The 18,054-nt window shown below is 33.8% G+C and overlaps 7 protein-coding genes across 7 annotated transcripts; 1 reads left to right on the forward strand and 6 right to left on the reverse strand. All coding sequences in view use genetic code 12, as the record gives it.

Annotated features, from left to right (window-relative positions):
- Positions 1–513: 513 nt before the first annotated feature.
- Positions 514–1,314, reverse strand: J8A68_003956 (uncharacterized protein; the record flags this gene model as incomplete). Its single annotated transcript, XM_049407865.1, has 1 exon — positions 514–1,314. The coding sequence occupies one exon, from the start codon at positions 1,312–1,314 to the stop codon at positions 514–516; it is 801 nt and encodes a 266-aa protein (XP_049262746.1).
- Positions 1,315–1,479: 165 nt separating this feature from the next.
- On the reverse strand, positions 1,480–1,863 carry J8A68_003957 (uncharacterized protein; the record flags this gene model as incomplete). The annotated part of the gene is made up of 1 exon (XM_049407866.1): positions 1,480–1,863. The coding sequence occupies one exon, from the start codon at positions 1,861–1,863 to the stop codon at positions 1,480–1,482; it is 384 nt and encodes a 127-aa protein (XP_049262747.1).
- Positions 1,864–2,261: 398 nt separating this feature from the next.
- NOT4 (CCR4-NOT core ubiquitin-protein ligase subunit) lies at positions 2,262–4,283 on the forward strand (the record flags this gene model as incomplete). The annotated part of the gene is made up of 1 exon (XM_049407867.1): positions 2,262–4,283. The coding sequence occupies one exon, from the start codon at positions 2,262–2,264 to the stop codon at positions 4,281–4,283; it is 2,022 nt and encodes a 673-aa protein (XP_049262748.1).
- A 262-nt stretch (positions 4,284–4,545) lies between these two features.
- Positions 4,546–5,709, reverse strand: J8A68_003959 (uncharacterized protein; the record flags this gene model as incomplete). Its single annotated transcript, XM_049407868.1, has 1 exon — positions 4,546–5,709. One exon carries the CDS (start codon positions 5,707–5,709, stop codon positions 4,546–4,548), a length of 1,164 nt encoding a protein of 387 aa, XP_049262749.1.
- A 453-nt stretch (positions 5,710–6,162) lies between these two features.
- Positions 6,163–9,120, reverse strand: J8A68_003960 (isoleucine--tRNA ligase; the record flags this gene model as incomplete). The annotated part of the gene is made up of 1 exon (XM_049407869.1): positions 6,163–9,120. One exon carries the CDS (start codon positions 9,118–9,120, stop codon positions 6,163–6,165), a length of 2,958 nt encoding a protein of 985 aa, XP_049262750.1.
- Positions 9,121–9,562: 442 nt separating this feature from the next.
- Positions 9,563–11,541, reverse strand: CIT1 (citrate (Si)-synthase; the record flags this gene model as incomplete). Its single annotated transcript, XM_049407870.1, has 3 exons — positions 9,563–10,795; positions 11,226–11,306; positions 11,455–11,541. The coding sequence occupies 3 exons, from the start codon at positions 11,539–11,541 to the stop codon at positions 9,563–9,565; spliced, it is 1,401 nt and encodes a 466-aa protein (XP_049262751.1).
- A 4,241-nt stretch (positions 11,542–15,782) lies between these two features.
- On the reverse strand, positions 15,783–17,627 carry DEM1 (Dem1p; the record flags this gene model as incomplete). Its single annotated transcript, XM_049407871.1, has 1 exon — positions 15,783–17,627. One exon carries the CDS (start codon positions 17,625–17,627, stop codon positions 15,783–15,785), a length of 1,845 nt encoding a protein of 614 aa, XP_049262752.1.
- Positions 17,628–18,054: the final 427 nt, after the last annotated feature.

Raw genomic sequence — 18,054 nt, forward strand, 5'->3', positions numbered from 1 at the left:
ATAGTAACAAACTCTATATATAGGTTTTTTGTATATTAAAATGAAAAAAAATGTTTATGCTCTCCATTCAATTCTATTGTTCTATTTGTTAATCCAAATGAATAAATTGTTGATGGTTGGGATATTTCTGGTTTTTCTTTAGATCAAGCCATGAAGAGAGCACAAGTCTTAGATGGTGATTTACAAAATCAATTATATCCATATTTACAACATACCACCAATGGAATCGATGTATTATCCAGAATTTATTGCTTTGAATCAAACAGGACGTGCTGATAATGTTTTCAACAAGACTGCTCGTGGTGAAATTAATATTGATGGTAAAAGGGCTGATGTGACAATAATTTTTATTCAATATTTTTGCATTTATTTGGAATTTCATAATAAGCTTGAAAAGACTATCAAAGGTAGAAATGCTGGTCTGGAAATACCAGCAATTATGCTGTCTCTAGAAGTTATCCAGCATCGAATCCAATCCCAGAATCGTTCTATTGTTCAGATCCCTGTTTATCTCTAAATATTATTTGGAGACAATATAGAAGGATCACCAAATATACTATATCTCTTTTGATACTCTTTCGACAAATGATCTTTTAATTTTACCAACAGATTACCAAAAGTTGAATCGCATGAAGTACATTTATATGGCGTATTTGAAATAATATCCAATAATGAAGCTTTGAGTCGTATATGTCTAATAAATTTTGGTCGATATTCATCCTCATCCGAGGCACTGCTATTACTTCCATAATCTGAATCAGGATCATAATCATCATCGATTGGATGATTAGTATTGTTTAGTTTATAATATTTTTCATTAAATATTGGATTTAATTGTTCGAATGGGACAAAGAATTTGGTTGTGAATGAATTATAATGCTTTTTGTTTTTCATTCTCGGAGAATGGAAATCTTGAGTTAAGACATGGATATGAAGATTACTTAGAGATGGAATTGAATGAACACCAGCTTTTATAAACGTATTCTTAAATTCATCTAACTTTAATCTATACTCCTCGGGGTTTAAATTGAATTTCTGGATTAAATCATCAATGATTAATTGTTTTGCCTTGTCGACGTATTTTGATATTAATTGATATAATCCTTCTCCTGTATATTCATCATAATTTGAATTGAATACATCTAATGGATGTTGTTTTGTTATTATGGGATTACGGGGTATGACTAATAAATGACGAAGTGATTTTGGGAATCCATCTTTAATTATAATTACATTCTCATCGTGAAATAAAACAAGGTCGTGATGATCTTTTGGATGATCTATATACTTTTGGAATGCATCTTTAAAGCTCATATTATTTGATATCTAATGAGATAAGTAAGTAAAGTTTAAGAGATGATCCCTCGAAGAGTGTATTTTTTCGGATCATTATGAATCAACTTGTTGGTTATTGTCTAATTATGCTATTAATATTAATCTAAATAAATCTACAAAATTTCTATCTATATACATGTCATTTTATACTTTTCTCTTTCTTGGAGTATTGGTGGTTGAAGGAATGGCAGTTGTGGTAACTTTGACTGTGGTAGTGTCCTTTCCATCTTCCTTCTCATCTTCCTTCTTTTCTTCTTCTTCTTTGTCTTGTTGTTGTTCTTGGTTCAATTGTTCATTAGCTTTTAATTTTTCTTTTTCTGATTGTAATTCTTTAATAAACCATATAACTGTAATATATAACAATACAGCAATTACTAATAAATTAATAAAATGAATTGATTTTGTTAAAAATATAAGAAATATTAATGAAATTATTAATAATATGAAAGATATATGAGTTGCAGTAATTAATGCGGGTGTTGTACCTGGAGTAAATATAGACTCCCACAATTCAACAAAAAATGACATTGCGTTCTTTGTTATATTATATGGTGGTTTGTTGATTCTTGTTGATGAATTGTTGGAATTGAATAAAAACTTTGGTTGATAAAATTAGATCTTTCGATTATGTAATCAAACGATATTTTGAACATTGTTACACGACTTTTGATTTCTTTCTTTTTTTTTTTCTTTTTTCTTGATTTTCTTGATTTTCTCTTACAATTTAAATTTAAACCAAAAATTTAACAACCAACAAGAAAAACATCAACAGAAACAAAACGTCTACCACCCAATTTCAATTCAAAAACTGAAAGGTTAACAGTTCCTTGTATTATTAGTTCAGTACACGCACTACCACTCATACATTTAATAAATTAATTTCTTTTAGACTTACCCTTTGTATATATTATAATTAGAAAAGCAACATGGTTCCAACAACTGATGATTCATTTATAAGCGATGGTGAAGAAGAATATTGTCCATTATGTGTTGAAGAAATGGATATTTCCGATAAGAACTTCAAACCATGTCCATGTGGTTATCAAATCTGTCAATTTTGTTATAACAATATCAAACAGAATCCAGAATTAAATGGAAGATGTCCTGGTTGTAGACGATTATATGATGATGAAAGCGTTGAATATAAAACAATCAGTGCTGAAGAATATCGTTTACAACAATTGAAAAAGGAAAGAAGAGAACGTGATAAGAAACAACGTGAAAAGGAAAAGAAAGAAACTGAAATGGCTAATAAAAAACATTTAGCTGGTTTAAGAGTTGTTCAAAAAAATTTAGTTTATGTAACTGGTTTAAATCCTCCTTGTCCTCCAGAAGATTTACATTCTGTTTTAAGATCAGATAAATATTTTGGTCAATATGGTAAGATTTCAAAAATTGTAATTAATAAGAAAACTCCTCATTTACAACAACAACATCATCATCCTTCTTCATCAAATCCAGGTTTGGTTGTTTATGTTACATTTGCCAGAAAAGAAGATGCATTGAAATGTATTAATGAATTAGATGGTTCATTATGTGATGGAAGAATATTAAGAGCTGCTCATGGTACTACTAAATATTGTTCGTCTTATTTAAGAGGTCATCCATGTCCAAACCCCAATTGTATGTTTTTACATGAACCGGGTGAAGAAGCAGATTCTTATACTAGAAAAGACTTATCTACTCAACAAGGTATTAAGATGGGTATGATGGGTATGACTGGTACTTCTTCAAGAATGGGAAGTAATGTCCATAATAATAATGGCCATGGACATCATCATAACGATAGTGAAGAAGAAGATGGAGAAAGTCATGCATCAGATGATGATCATGCTAATAATAGTCAAATACAACAACATCATCATCACCCAAATCATCATTATGAACCACATAAAGATGTATTACCAGCTACTGCAAGTTGGGCAAAAGCTGGAAGTTCATCTGCAAGTAGTTCACCTCAAGTTAATAATAATATTCCATTGGCGAATTCAGCAGCATTCCCAACATTGGGTGAAATATTCCGTGATCAAAAACAACAACAATCACAGCAACAACAACAACAACCTAGAAAAGAAGTTGTTAAACCGAAAGGAGGAAAACTTACCAAACTTACAAAAGATAGTGTTTTACTTCCTGATGAAGTTGATATTGATGATGATTCGGTATTGAATTTTGTTGATTCAGTTACTGATCAATTAAGAAGTTTGGAAGATGGCCCTTCAAAAATGGATATTGAATTTAAACCATTCTCAAATGCAAATGGGAAAATCTTACCATTATTTGAATTTAATAAACATGCAAATTATAGAAATGATGAACTTAAACCAGAAGAAGAAGCATTATTAGCTCGCCAAGTGATTGAAAAGTTTTTGTTGAGACCAATTAAGAATTATCATCTCGCTTATCAAAATCATCCAATTGTACAACAACAAGCATTATTACAACGTCAACAACAGCAAGCACAACAGCAACAACACGTGCAACAACAACTCCAACAACAACAACAGGCACAAGCACAACAACAACAGACTCCTAATTTGCAAGCAGCTCAATTGCAACAATTACAACAGTTACAATTAGAACAACAAAAAAGATTATTAGAAGCAGAAGGTAATTTAGCGGCTGTTGAACAACAAAAACAAGCCCAACAACAATTATTATTACTCCAATTACAACAACAACAAGCTCAACAACAAGCACAACAGATTTCGATGTTGAGAGCTAATGAACGTGGAAATACATCTACACCACCTCCACCAGGATTGTTTTCAGGTAATGCTAATAATAACGTAGTTGTACCAAAAATGGCAACTGGACAAATTCCTCAAGGTGTTGGTATTCAACAACGTCAATATAATGATGGGGTTGTTCCTACTACTGTTGCTCCTTCTGCTGTTCCTTCTTCTAGTTCTCAATTGTTGACACAATTGATGAGTGGGAAGAGATAGTTTGTTTGTTTGTTTAGTTTGTAGAGTAAAATTGTGTGTGATTTGTTTTGCTTTGTTTTGTTTTGTTTAGTTTCATGGGATTATGGTTCTTTGATGTCATCGATATTAAGTATATAAGTTATAGTTGTAAATATACTTTATTTCAAAAAATTCATCAGTGTATTTTATTACAAAAACGTACCTAATTAGTACCATATCTCTACATATAATTACATAATAACAACAACGTGATCTTCGTATCAAACTTTGATACGAGACTTCTTTAAATTTGATAATTTGGTTTATGTTTCAACCCTTCCACATTTGCAGCCGGTTCAGTTGGAGTCCCATATTCCTTCATAAACAAATCCCTCAATTTCGCACCACATTCAGCGGCGGCTTTAGGCACATGCACATTCAACTTCGTCATAAATTGACTCACAATATAATCAGCCCGAATCGCATGACTCTTATCCTTCACACCCAAATAAATATCATCAAAACTTTGTTGATACTTTTCAAAATCTCCTCTAGGTTTCGTATATTTTAATCCATAATGTTCTAATAAATATGTCGCCATTTTGACAGTTATATTCACATTCAATTGTTTGAGGAATTGGTCGCGGATATAATCACATCGAGTAGAGGTGTGTTGTCTGGTATTTGCTGCATCGAAGATGATTCGGACATGATGTCTTGACCAACCTCCTTGTTCGAATGGGGTGAGGGTTGGATGTTTGGTGAATTGGAATTCAGGTTCGTCGATGATTATGTTGTTCTTTGGTTGTGAGACGGAGCCGCGCTTTTTGTGGATAATTGAGGGATATCCTTTTTGAAGAAGGGATGGTTTGGAAATACGATTATTTTCAGTGACGGGTTTTGAATTTTCAGGTGTGGGTGGGGCTGGGGTTCGTTTTGTTGTCGGTTCGGATTTTGGGAGGTTTCGCTTTGTAGATGGGTGGGGTTTTTTACCTACCTGTGGTGGTTTAGACCAGGGTCCTTTTCGATTTAATTCTTTAATATCTTGAATGGTTAAGAATTTGGGTACTCCTGGATTATTTTGTTCATATTGATGAATAATCTTAGCTGCTTCTCTAGCATTTTCAAATAATTCTCTTCTAAAAACTGCTAACTTGGGGACAGCTCCAATTAATTCTGGTAATGGTATCATTCTTTCTAAAGATTTCAGAATATTCTCTAATTCTTTTAAGAAAGTTTCATCTTGAATGAAATACTCTAATTTAGATAATTCAAGATATGATTTCTTAACATGATAATCATATAATAATTCATCTACTCTTAATAAGATATCAAAAGCATTGATTAATGATTCTCTATCTTCTTCTTCTTCTTCTAATTCCAATTGTTGTCGAAGGGCTAAATACCCTTCCGAGATTTCTTGTTTTGAATCAATGTAATTACTAATCTTCTTCTTAAACGCTGTCATGTGTACTGAATACATTAGAATAATATTAAAGATACGACAAAGCGGGTTTATAACTTATTTTATTTAATTAAGTAATGGGGTTGTAGCACTGTACTCTGTTGCTAAGGGGTATTAAGCTTTTTAATTTGTTTTTGTCCAACCCACACAAACAAAATATTTTATTCGTTGAAAAAAACGCGTAATTTCAACACACCAAGAAAAGATTAATTATTCTCGTCTTAGGAAATGCATTTCATTGTTGGAAGATCTTACACTTTAGATCTTTTTAACAGTACAATTTCATAAGATCTATAGAAATTACACAAACGTAATTAGCTTCTTGTAGTATTTAACTGAAGTTTTAAACCATCATGAATTTGGTGGAATGTTACATAATCAGTCAAACGTATAAAATAAAAAAATCAATGTATATATACAGGTTTGTATTTATATTTACATATGCTAATCTACTCATCAATTGACAACGTCATCACACTTAGGACATAAATGATCTTCTTGCTTAGAATTAAATTTCCAACATCTAGGACATTTGCAATCAGATGATTTTTCAATTGAAAATACAACATTTTCTTTCCAATTAGCTTCAATATCCGTAGGACCATGTTGCTTGTCAACTACTTCAACTTTTGAAAATAGGAATAAATCATCGAGATATGATTCATTACGTTTTAAAAATTCAAACATTTTAGTGTCTTTATTGGTTTCAATAACGAGCTTATATTCTAATTTATTCTTTGCACCTGATGATTGGGCCAATTTGTAAACATCACTTCTAAACTCTAAGAAATCTTCAAACTCTTCGGCCAATCCTTCATTGATATACGATTCTGACAAAGCAAACGCCTTGCTCCAATCTCCAAGCTGGAAAGGAGAACTGGCACTTGCAGTATTATTACCAATTTTCACGTATTCGCTCCAAACTTCTTGAGTCAAGAGTGGTTGTATAGGTGCCAATAATCCAACATAAGTCTTGAAGATCTCATTAAGCACAGTCTGTACACCTTTCCTTCTTGGAGAATTGGCTTTGTCGGTATACAAACAATCCTTTGAAATATCGAAATATATTGAACTCAAGGTGGTATTCACATGTAAATTAATCGAACTAATAACACGAGGGAAATTATAATCCTTATAAAACTCAATACATTGTTGTTGTAATTGATACAATGTATGTAAAGTATACTTATCCAAATCATTCAATTGAGAATAATCAACAGCTTGGTCAAAATTATTTAGGTTTCCTAACAAATATTTAAAGGTAACCCTATATTTCTTACCAACTTCAGAAACACGATTCAAAACCTCTGGACTGAAATTAACATCCTGTTTATAATTAGATGAAGCCACCCATAATCTCAATCCATCTGGACCTAAATATGGAGTCATCGGTTTCTTACATCCCTCAATAGCTTCAGTAGGTGAGAATACATTTCCTTTTGATTTTGACATCTTCTGCCCCTTCCCATCAGTAATAAACCCGTGAGTGATCACGTTCTTGAATGGTGCCACCGGACTATAAGTTTCTCCCGATTTCCCTGAATAAATCACCTTATTCAATATTGAAGATTGGAACCAACCTCGATGTTGATCACTACCTTCCAAATACACGTCTGCAAGCGGTTCTTCTGCATCAGCACATTCTTCCATTGTAGGTCTTAATGTATTCCAAGATGTCCCGGAATCAAACCAGACATCCATAGTATCTTGTCCTTTGTAATAATCGGCTCCATTATATGATTCACTTGGTAACCATCTACTTATATCTTCTTCTGGAACAAACCATTCATCAGTCCCGAATTCATTCAATTTTTCAATTAAATGATCAATAATTTCCAAATTCATAACAGGTTCATCGGTCTTTTTATTATATATAATCGGAAGTGGGACCCCCCAGACTCTTTGTCGAGAAATACACCATTCACTTCTATTCTCAACAAACAATGTTAATCGATTACTCCCCTTTTCTGGATAAAACTTAACCTTTGAAAGTGCTTCAATAGCATGGGGTTTTATAGTTTCAACATTAACAAACCATTGAGGTGTTGCTCTTTGGATAACTGGTGTTTTGGATCTCCAATCATAGGGATAAGAATGGGTGAATTTCTTGTTTAGGTGGAATAACATATCATTATCGGCTAATATTTGAGCACAGATTAAATTTGTCTTTATATCAGTCACTTTTGAATTACCTAATGATTCAAACCCACGTGCAAGTTTCCCATTCACATATCGACCAGTATTATCAACAACGGAATCGAGACTTAATTCATACTTCTTGGCAACTAAATAATCTTCTCGTCCATGTGCTGGTGCATTGTGAACTAATCCAGTACCTGCCGTTTCAGTAACATGATCTCCATGCAATACGGGGCGTGTTTGGTTATCCTTGGCGGCAGGATTAATGTATAGGTTTCCGGCGACTTTATCTCCTGGGATTTCAATTTGAGGATCGACAATTCTGTATTGGTCGTTAAGTTTAAGGATGTCATCGACTAAGAGTTTCCCAACTACCAAATATTCACTCCCACCAGAGTTTTGGATTAATGTATATGCCAGATGTCGATTCACACATATAGCTTTATTAGCTGGCATAGTCCATGGGGTAGATGTCCAGATCAATAATTTTAAATCTCCCTTTTTGATACTTTTTCCAAAACTAGATTCAATATATTCATAAAGCTCATCACTAACAACTGGGAATTTAGCATGGATAGCCACTGACTTATGATTATCATTATATTCCAATTCTGCCTCTGCCAATGCCGTCTGAGTATCACAACCCCACCAAACAGGTTTCAATTGTTGTGACAACAATCCATTCTCCACTAATTTCCTAAACACCTTCAATTGATTTATCTCATATCCATGATCCATTGTAATATATGGTTTCTCGAAATCTGCCATTATGGCAAAATCTTTAAATTGAATCCGTTGTCTATCAATCATATAATTAGCCAAATCTCGACAAGCTTGTCTGATTTCTCTTGCAGATCGATTCTTATGCTTTTCAGGATCAGTTGTCTCTACCTTCATCTCAATTGGTAATCCATGACAATCCCATCCAGGACGATAATCGATTAATTTATTATAGTATATCAATTGAAATCTGTTGATGATATCTTTACAGATCTTATTTAGGGCATGACCGAGATGTAAATCACCATTAGCATATGGTGGACCATCATGAAGGATGAATTTCCCATTTTTCTCGGAGGTCTTGTTTTCCTGTTGCCATGAATATAGGTCTTGTGAAGTTTGTTTTATTAATTGTTGTCTGAGTTCTCCTTTGGGTATTCTGGCCCCATAGTTAGTTTTGGGTAATTGAAGAGTCTTGGAATAGTTTGGTTTTGTTTGATTGAGTCGTATCGACAAAGTGGAGAATCTCCGCACCTTTGTTCTAGCTAACAACATAGTACAATTATGTATGGCGTAATTCTAATGCAATCGTATTAAGGAAGGGGGTGATTTTTACAACCAATAAAGAATCCAATTCTGAAAAATTCTTCCATGGTCGTGCAATTGGCTCAATATCAACAGATTTTATCGTTCCCGACATAATCCGCTGCTAATGACAATTTAGGGGAAACCTCGAACTAGAAGGACTACATGAGCTAAGTAAAATTCTCGATATATACAATGTATAGCTTTGACAATAAATAAAGAACATAAACTAAAGAAAAGGAAACCTTTTGCAATGGAATAAATATATAATGAAATTGAACTATCTCTTACCCTCTCAGACCTTCTCTGTTAAAAAGACAAATCTTGAAGATTGAACTAAAATAAATAAAACATAAAATGACTTAATAAATACACCATTAATTAAAAACGAATCGTATCAATCATATCAGATTTAGTTACCCTTGATGTTCTTAACCAATTCAATGTACTTTTCAGTGGAGAAGGACTTTGGTCTTTCAATTGGCATACCGATACCACGGTCAAGGATTAATTGTGGTAAGACACCGAAAGCTCTAGAAACACCGAATAAGACAGTGTAGAAAGATTCTTCAGTCAAACCGTAGTATTGTAATAAGACACCAGAATGAGAATCCACATTTGGCCATGGGTTCTTGGTCTTACCGTGTTTAGTTAAAACACCTGGAGCAACTTCATAAATGTTAGAAACTAACTTGAATAAATCATAGTCTGGCATGTGCTTAAGAGCAAATTCTCTTTGAGCAGTATATCTTGGATCAGTCTTTCTTAAAACAGCATGACCGTAACCTGGAACAACTCTACCGGCATTAAGAGTTTCCCATAAGTATTTTTCAATGGCTTCTTTGGAAATATCACCCTTTAATTCTTCCTTTAATTTGAATAACCATTCCAAGACTTCTTGGTTAGCTCTACCATGTAATGGACCAGCTAAACCGTTTAAACCAGCGGCAAGGGATAAGAATGGAGAAGATAAAGCGGAACCAACCAAGTGGGTGGTGTGAGCAGAAACGTTACCACCTTCATGATCAGAGTGGATGGTTAAGTATAATCTCATCAACTCAACGAATTCCTTGTTACCACCGAAACCTAATAAGTTAGCTAAGTTAGCACCATAATCTAATTTGGAATCAATGGCAGCTGGTAATTTACCATCATGGAAAACATTTCTGTAAATCTTAGCAGCAATGTTTGGTAATTTGGCTAATAAGTCAATAGAATCTTCATAAGTGTATTTCCAGTAATCAGCCTTGTTAACACCCTTAGCATAAGCCTTAGCGAATTGAGATTCGGATTCTAAAGCAGTAACAGCAATGGAGAATTGAGCCATTGGATGTAAGTGAGATGGAGATCTGTCAATGATTTCTTCAACGTGTTTTGGTAAAGCGGATCTAGCAGCAAATTCTTCAGATAAAGCTCTGGTTTGAGCTTCTGATGGAACTTCACCAGTTAATAATAACCAGAATAATGCTTCTGGTAATGGTTCTTCACCACCTGGAGCCTTTGGTAATTCCTTTTGGATATCTGGGATAGTTCTACCTCTGAAACGGATACCTTCAATTGGGTCTAAAACGGAACCTTCCCAAACTAAACCCTTGATACCTCTCATACCACCGTAAGCTTGTTCTAATAAAACTTCACCAATAACCTAAAATTGAAAATGTTAGTATATTTGAACGTCTGGATAAATTTTCATATGCAAGTCATATATTGTCGTCCATTGTTGTTTCGGAACGGATTTCGAAACAATTGAAAAAAAAAGTGTCACAAAATTTGCAGCTGAGATATTTTTTATTCTCAAACAAACAGACACCAAAAAAAAAAATTTTTCTGTCGGCATTAACCATAAAAAACCAGAGGATTTTGCAGTCGCAATGGAAAAATGACACAAGACATGCAATTGGTAGTATGGTTGTGTCGGAACCTATTGATATTGATCCGGGTGATTTGAATAAATGGAAATTTGGTGGGAAATTATTCAAAATGTTAAGAATTTCGGATCATCTATCCGGTAAGGATCAACAAATTGCAAAAAATGACTTTTATACTGAAATTTTAGTGTAAATATGAATACATACGGTTTTACCATGTTCTTTCTTTAATTGTTTAACTTCTTCAGCCTTTTCTGGTAAGATTTCGGCTAATCTTTGTTTTAAAGTCTAAAATATGATGTTAGTATTGACGTCTCTGGCATCTAATTTACATCCTAGGGTAAGAAATGAGTCCTAATCTATACGAATTGTACCATTCAATTCATAAATTCGGACTCAAACAGGATGAGATGGCGGGAGGTAGTTGGTAACATACTGGTTCAGCAGTAGCATAAGTTCTAACAGCGGAATAAGCACTTCTAGCTAAAGTAGAAGAACGTTTGAATGAAGTCAAAGCAGACATTGTAATTGAATATATTCTGGGTAAATAAATATGGAGAAAACAAGAAACGAGAAAGAAAGAAAAGAAGGAGAAAGAGGAAATTCTAAATTGAATGTTTTATAAAAAATTTAATGGGAATAATTTATAATATTTATAGTGAATGCTTTTTTTGTTGAAAAACTGTCTCTTTAGACAAAAAGTTTCGGATGTACACTTTGATACTTGGAAAATATTAAAAAATATTCACAGGGGACATTTTTTTTTAATTTGTTTATTCGGTTTGATAGGACTTAAACTGTAAAAATATGCGTTAGACAGAAAGTAGAACAAATGTTTTAGTATGCGCACAAGAAAAAATGTCCGATGGATCTTTTTACAGATTAAAACAATGCACCAATCAAAGTGGTCGTTTTTTTACAAAGGAAATTACCGGAAAGTTTTACGGTCATTGTAATTTTTTTTAATTTAGATTATTAATTTTCCACAATTACCTCATAGTTTTGACAAATTTGATTTGCAAAATTTTCATTTTAGATTTTTGTTCAAGGATAGGTTGGGAATGTGGGTACATGTTTCAACAATTTAAGCTTCCTATTGTTCAATTGGTATATGTATCAACTTACGGCGATACAGAGGTTATCATGATTGGTTGATTGACGGAATCAGAGTTTTCAATGCATGAATATTTGAACATCGGATTTTCTACGTTTATTCTTTCGCGTTTTTACTAATATAAAAACTGACCTCGGTATTTAATCTCCAGACTTTCAAAAATTGGTTGCTAAAATTCTTCCAATCACGGGGCACATGATAAAAGTGAATTATATTCAGAATTGTATCTTGTTGAATATAAATTTGCTTGTTTTCCCGTTGAGTGTGTTGTAATGATCTTTGCAGTTGTAGGTACTATCGATGTAAAGTGTTAACCTCGGACTTTTTTAGTGTGAGGTATATTTGATCTTTCGGGTAAATTAGTGTCGGCTCAAACAACAAAATTTTTTTCTGATTTGTGATGACAAATTATTTTTTGGGGCACACATTTTGAAAAAATTATTTTTTTGGTTTTCCGTGGACAAATAAAATTCGAGTTCCCCAGATTTCGGAGTCCAATTTTTGGGGAACAAAAAATATTAAATTTTCAGACAGACATTTTTTCGGGGAAATTTTTTTACAGTTTTTGTGGATGCTAGAGAATGCAAATAACCAAACACAAACAGACTCCGATTTTTCCGATAGCAATAGGTCCAACCCCATGGGCAACTACGTCATAAAGATGTCTTCCTAATATTTAAATGTCTTTGTTTATTCGTTGATATTGTGGATTTGTTAAATATAACAGAATGATAGAAAATAGAAGTCAATTATGGACGGTTTTTTTTTCTTGCATCAACGCAATTTTTATTTTTTCCAGGTTTTTCGGAGTTCGATAACGATTTTATTTTAAGTTTTACTGGTTCCATTTTTTTTAAAAAAAAATAATTTCAGATTAATAGCCAAGGAATTTTCAGAACTGGACAATGCGACAAACACATCGGAGCCGTCTTCTTTACACAAATGCCCTCTGAGTGTTGCCTTTTTTTTGAAGTACTGAGGGTGTACATCTGAGATAAATGGTTGATCTTCATCTTATGCCTACGATTCGCATGAGTAGCCAGTTCTAAAAGAACAGTATTTGTTTGTCTTGCTCAAGGACGTCCTATTCATTTTGCAGTTTTTTTATTATTTTTTTTTTTGATTGTTACTTTTTAAGAGACCCTTGTTTAATTAGTTTCGCGTACGGCATAAGTTCAAGGTCAGGATTGTAAGTTATTTGCCCATCAGTCCCTAATATTATTAACTCTGATCCATTTTCCTTCATCGCATAATTTATACGAAACTCTAACTCATGATCCAATTGGAAAAGAATTCCAAGTCTACTTACTCACGTTGTCATAAACCTATAAGTATGACGTGCCCTGTTACCAAGAGCTTTTGTGCTTTTGTTCCCCGGGTAGCAAATAAGCTTCGATAGAATTTTAACCTTAAAAATGATCTCATCAAATAATTATATGCAGATGATAACCAAAGTAATCAGGCAATAAATATTACCAAAGAATCTGGGGAATTAGGGTAAATGTGGGATCCTCATTATCTAATTTGGGATCACTCCGAGCATTCCTTTTTTATACATAGAAATTAATACTGGCTCTACCTTAAAACAATTTCAAAGGGAGTTATCGCTGAATTGATCATTGTATCTCGAGGAGATAAGTCATTACTTCTCTCGGTCTCGTTAGAATGTTTGGTTCTACCCTTCGAGGGAGACAATGTTGGAGAGCAATTACGAAAGATCGGGGAAGTAAGCTTCTACGCACCCACTCCTATATTCCAATTACTAATAGCTACTTAGGTACTGGACACCCGCTTTGATCTGTAGATCCAATGATTGGGCAATGGATATAGTGGAAGCCACTGGAATTATTTTATAATTAGAGAAAAACGTTAGGAGTTGACGATTCTTCGAATTACTAAGTCACTGACGACCAATCAGCTAGTTGAATCCAATGAATTATTCAGGAGGTCTGAAAGGACTTCAAAGATCTATTTCAATATATATCTGACACGGCTTCTCCGGTTCTGGCGTGTATGGTGATTGTCTTCTTCCGTGCTGCGTTCAAAGATTGGTGATTTAGTTATCCATGATCATTTTCAATTTCATACTGCAAATTGCCAGCTTTTCTACGAAGTTGGTGTCCTGGAGGTTCCTAAATATATTCAAATTCACTGCGCTTGCTCCCATTTTACTGAAATATAATTACTATCACCAATAACATAATTCCTTTCCAGTAGTTGGAATTTCCCGGGTGGAGCTCGGACATTAATCTCCTGATTCCGGATTATATTTCCGCATCTGACAGAATATTCTGCAAATAATGTCGGAATGTGATAAAATCTCCGATCACCTTTGACACACTCGTCAATAATTGACACGAGTAAGTGCCGAGGAATGAGTTGACCCCTTTATACAGGTTTAGACAATGTATCTGCTTGGTATGTAGCTGTCGATTAGATTTGCACAATTGACTCCACCAAATTTTCGTACTAACCATAACCGGCCAATTTAAGAAGGGCAATACATTGCATAATTGCGGATAAAAACCAGAGTATATATTTTCTGCTAAAAAGAATTGAATATAGTATAATGTAATGGATCGAAACCATGTTGCAAGAAACACGACAATAATAATTTCACCTGAGATCAGTTTTAGTTGCAACAGTATTACATATACAACTAAATTTAGATGAAAATATGTTCACTGTTTGGTATCCTGGAGTTATTCAATAAATATTTTAAGTTGGCTTTTGGACCCTTTACGGACTTTTAATTATGGCACAACCAATTCAAATGGCTGTAAAACCTAATCTACTAAGAGGAAAACCATGGAATCAAAATTCAGGAGCGAATTTCATTCGAATGCTTACTTCAGCTCGAAGAGATGATTTTGAAAATTGGGTCTGAACTTGTCAAGGCAACTCAGAACGACCATGTTGGCAAAGTAGAATATGGGAAGGCTCAATCCTTAAATGTCCTTTGTAATTCAAATACAATGGGGGAGAGTTGGAGCTTAAGATCAAGCAAACCAACAAAGATAACTCGTCTATCGTCATTGGTGAATATGCTGATCTAGCCTTCTAACGTGATGATAATGTTGCCAAATTATATTTGGCAACAGATAAAGGCACGAATCTCTGAGAATCGGCTATAACATCGAGGACAGAGTGCCCGTTGTTAACATATGGGATGATCATTTGATTTCTCTAGCCGATGGAGATCGCGGCAATAATCAAAGGTTACTCTAAAAAGACTGGTGACACCCGTGGCAGTTGGATCTTTATCTTCCAAAATATTATGTTGTCTGTTGGTTGGTTTTATTTTGCAACCCTAACGCCGGGTAATTCCTCCCCTGTCTTCCCAAAAAAATTCATTCCAGAACTGTAAATAAAATCTCGGCCACTGTAGAAAATTTTTCATTTCATCTCAATCAACAAATCAATCCTTTGTACATACTAGTACCATTAATATACGATCATATAAATAAAGAAACAACTAATTTGAAATCTATGTAGAAACTCTACCTTTTAAAAAGTATGGGAATTATCACCGATTGCATGCCAATCCATCAGATGTACTCGGTAAACGAATCCCAAATATCAATCTTTTAGGCATTTACAGAAGAAATAAAACCATTAAACTACAACGTCTTATTTCCTTTGAAGATGTCTTACATATCATTCAAAAATTCTAAAATTTTAGCTCCCGTGAAATGTTTTTGATCCCTGGAAGATATTCCACCATTTGGAATCATACAATGGGATTTATATTCACAAAAATCACATTTTCGGAGCGAATCCGCTGGTTTTGGATTACGTTTCCCAGTCCATAATGTACATGAATTGGCTACTTCAAGTTTAAACAATACTGGATCATATTTGTATTCTAATGTTTTAATGATTTCCCCTGATTTTGAATTTCGATACTCGATTTTAGTTTTATCACCAATTAAATCATGAAATAAGTTGAAGAATTGACTTGATCTTGCAGCTAAGTATCTTAAGGTTGGTGGAGTTTTCCATATTTTTAATAATGGTACGAGAATTTTATTGTAGTCAACTTCGTCATCTAATTCTTGTAATCTCTCCACGAAGTTAGTATAGTTATATGGAGCATGTGGTTGAAATTCATCGCGTGCTTGGAATACTAATCCAAAGTCATATTCATCAACTTCATGTGCCTGTTGATATTCATCATAAGGAGCAAACCCGATTGGTTCTCCATCTGCCAACTTTAAAAAATCTTTAAGTATAATCGGATGACTCTGGCGCAATATCTTAAATACGGATAATACATCCAATGGTGCATCAACATCAAGATGTCTTCTTTTGGCGTTTTCAATTAAGCTGTAATAACCAAATGTCGCGTCGTGACTCAAAAGCTCGAACAATTGTCTATAATAGAATGTTTGTAATTTGGCACCTTTAAGAACAGATATATCGCCCGGTATCAGATCAGTTTTTCTTGTTTTAACATCTGTCATTATCAATTCATACCCATCGGAGTTTCCTGGCAATGTCGATTTCATGTCTATGAAGAATTTGGTTAAATCAATACTTGATAATACAGATTCATCAGTTTCGGATAATTCAGAATCAATAACATCATTAATCAAGTCAAATAAATTTGTCTCGGCAGGGTTTTCAATATTTTGTAATTTCAAATGATCAACTATACCACTTATCAATACCTTTGAAGTGATATCCCCTTCGCATTGTAAATCTTCAAGATTATCAATGAATTCTCGTTTATCCAAATTCAAATATCCATGTAATAATATTTCTCTAGCTTCAGATTTGGTTAACAATGTAAACAATCTAGTGATTATAGTATCAGACCACAGAACTCCCAACTTACCCTCTCTGGAATTTTCCAAAAGCATAGATATCCTATCCCAAAAGCTCTCCGCGTCGTCTCGCTCTAATAACTCTTCACAATTCTCTTGTATGTAGGCAATATGCAGAGTCAAATCGACTAGTTTATGAATCAGAGTCTCCAATTCCAAATGTGTCTTAGTACCTGCTTCCATTGCCTTGGTTGTCACTCGGGGGGACCCTGAATAAATAGAATAGATCTCTTGCAACTCACACCAATTAGATACCAATAATTTTGTGACTGATAATCTTGGATTATCGATATATGATCGTGACATATTATGAGTTGAATGAAACTTATATGGCGAGATTGATGTTGGATTGATGATTGGTAATTTTTGGTTACTAATTAAATTCCAATTGTCATATAAGGCAACTACATTAGGATTATCGATCTGTTTGGGATCGGTTCCTTTTACCATCAGTCGAAGTAATGATCTGACTTGGTCATCTTCTGGTTTTGTGGGAATATCTTCCGGGTGATGTATTTCAACTTCTGACGATGAGGGCGATGAGGCTGGGATGGTTTTTGTTGGTGGGATTTCTAGAACTAATCGTTCTATCTTAATGCTTGTTTCCTTTCTTAATGCTTCCATTGATGCTTTGAAGTGATTGAATCTTTTAGGTATTACTAACTTCATGACATGATTTTGACTTCTCTGGAGTCTATTGGGATGATGATGACATAGAGAATCGATGTGATTGGAAAATTAACAAAACGCGTTTCTTGTTGGTTTTATTTTTCCGTCTGAAAAAGGGTTGCCAATTTTAATGACAATTTGCTAAGTCTACTTTGGGGAGAGAAGAAAAGTTTATTCAACTGGTACTATTGGAGTCTTGGTAAGAGACTGGAGTAGGTGTGTCATCTGCAAATAGGTTGAGCAGAACAAGAGAAAGAAAAGTCAAAACCAAGCACTCGTTGGAAAAGATAAAGTAAATGAAACTTTTTGCAACCAGGAAAAACTCACATTGGGCAACAAATAGTTTACGTCAACTCATTGATTGTACAGATATGATCTAAACCTCTTTATAGAAAGCAATACAAAGTAATAATTATTTATTTATAAG

This window comes from Hemisphaericaspora subhashii (genome assembly GCF_019202705.1).
Source record: "Hemisphaericaspora subhashii strain CBS 10753 chromosome Unknown scaffold130, whole genome shotgun sequence".
Classification (NCBI taxonomy): Eukaryota; Fungi; Ascomycota; class Pichiomycetes; order Serinales; family Debaryomycetaceae; genus Hemisphaericaspora; species Hemisphaericaspora subhashii.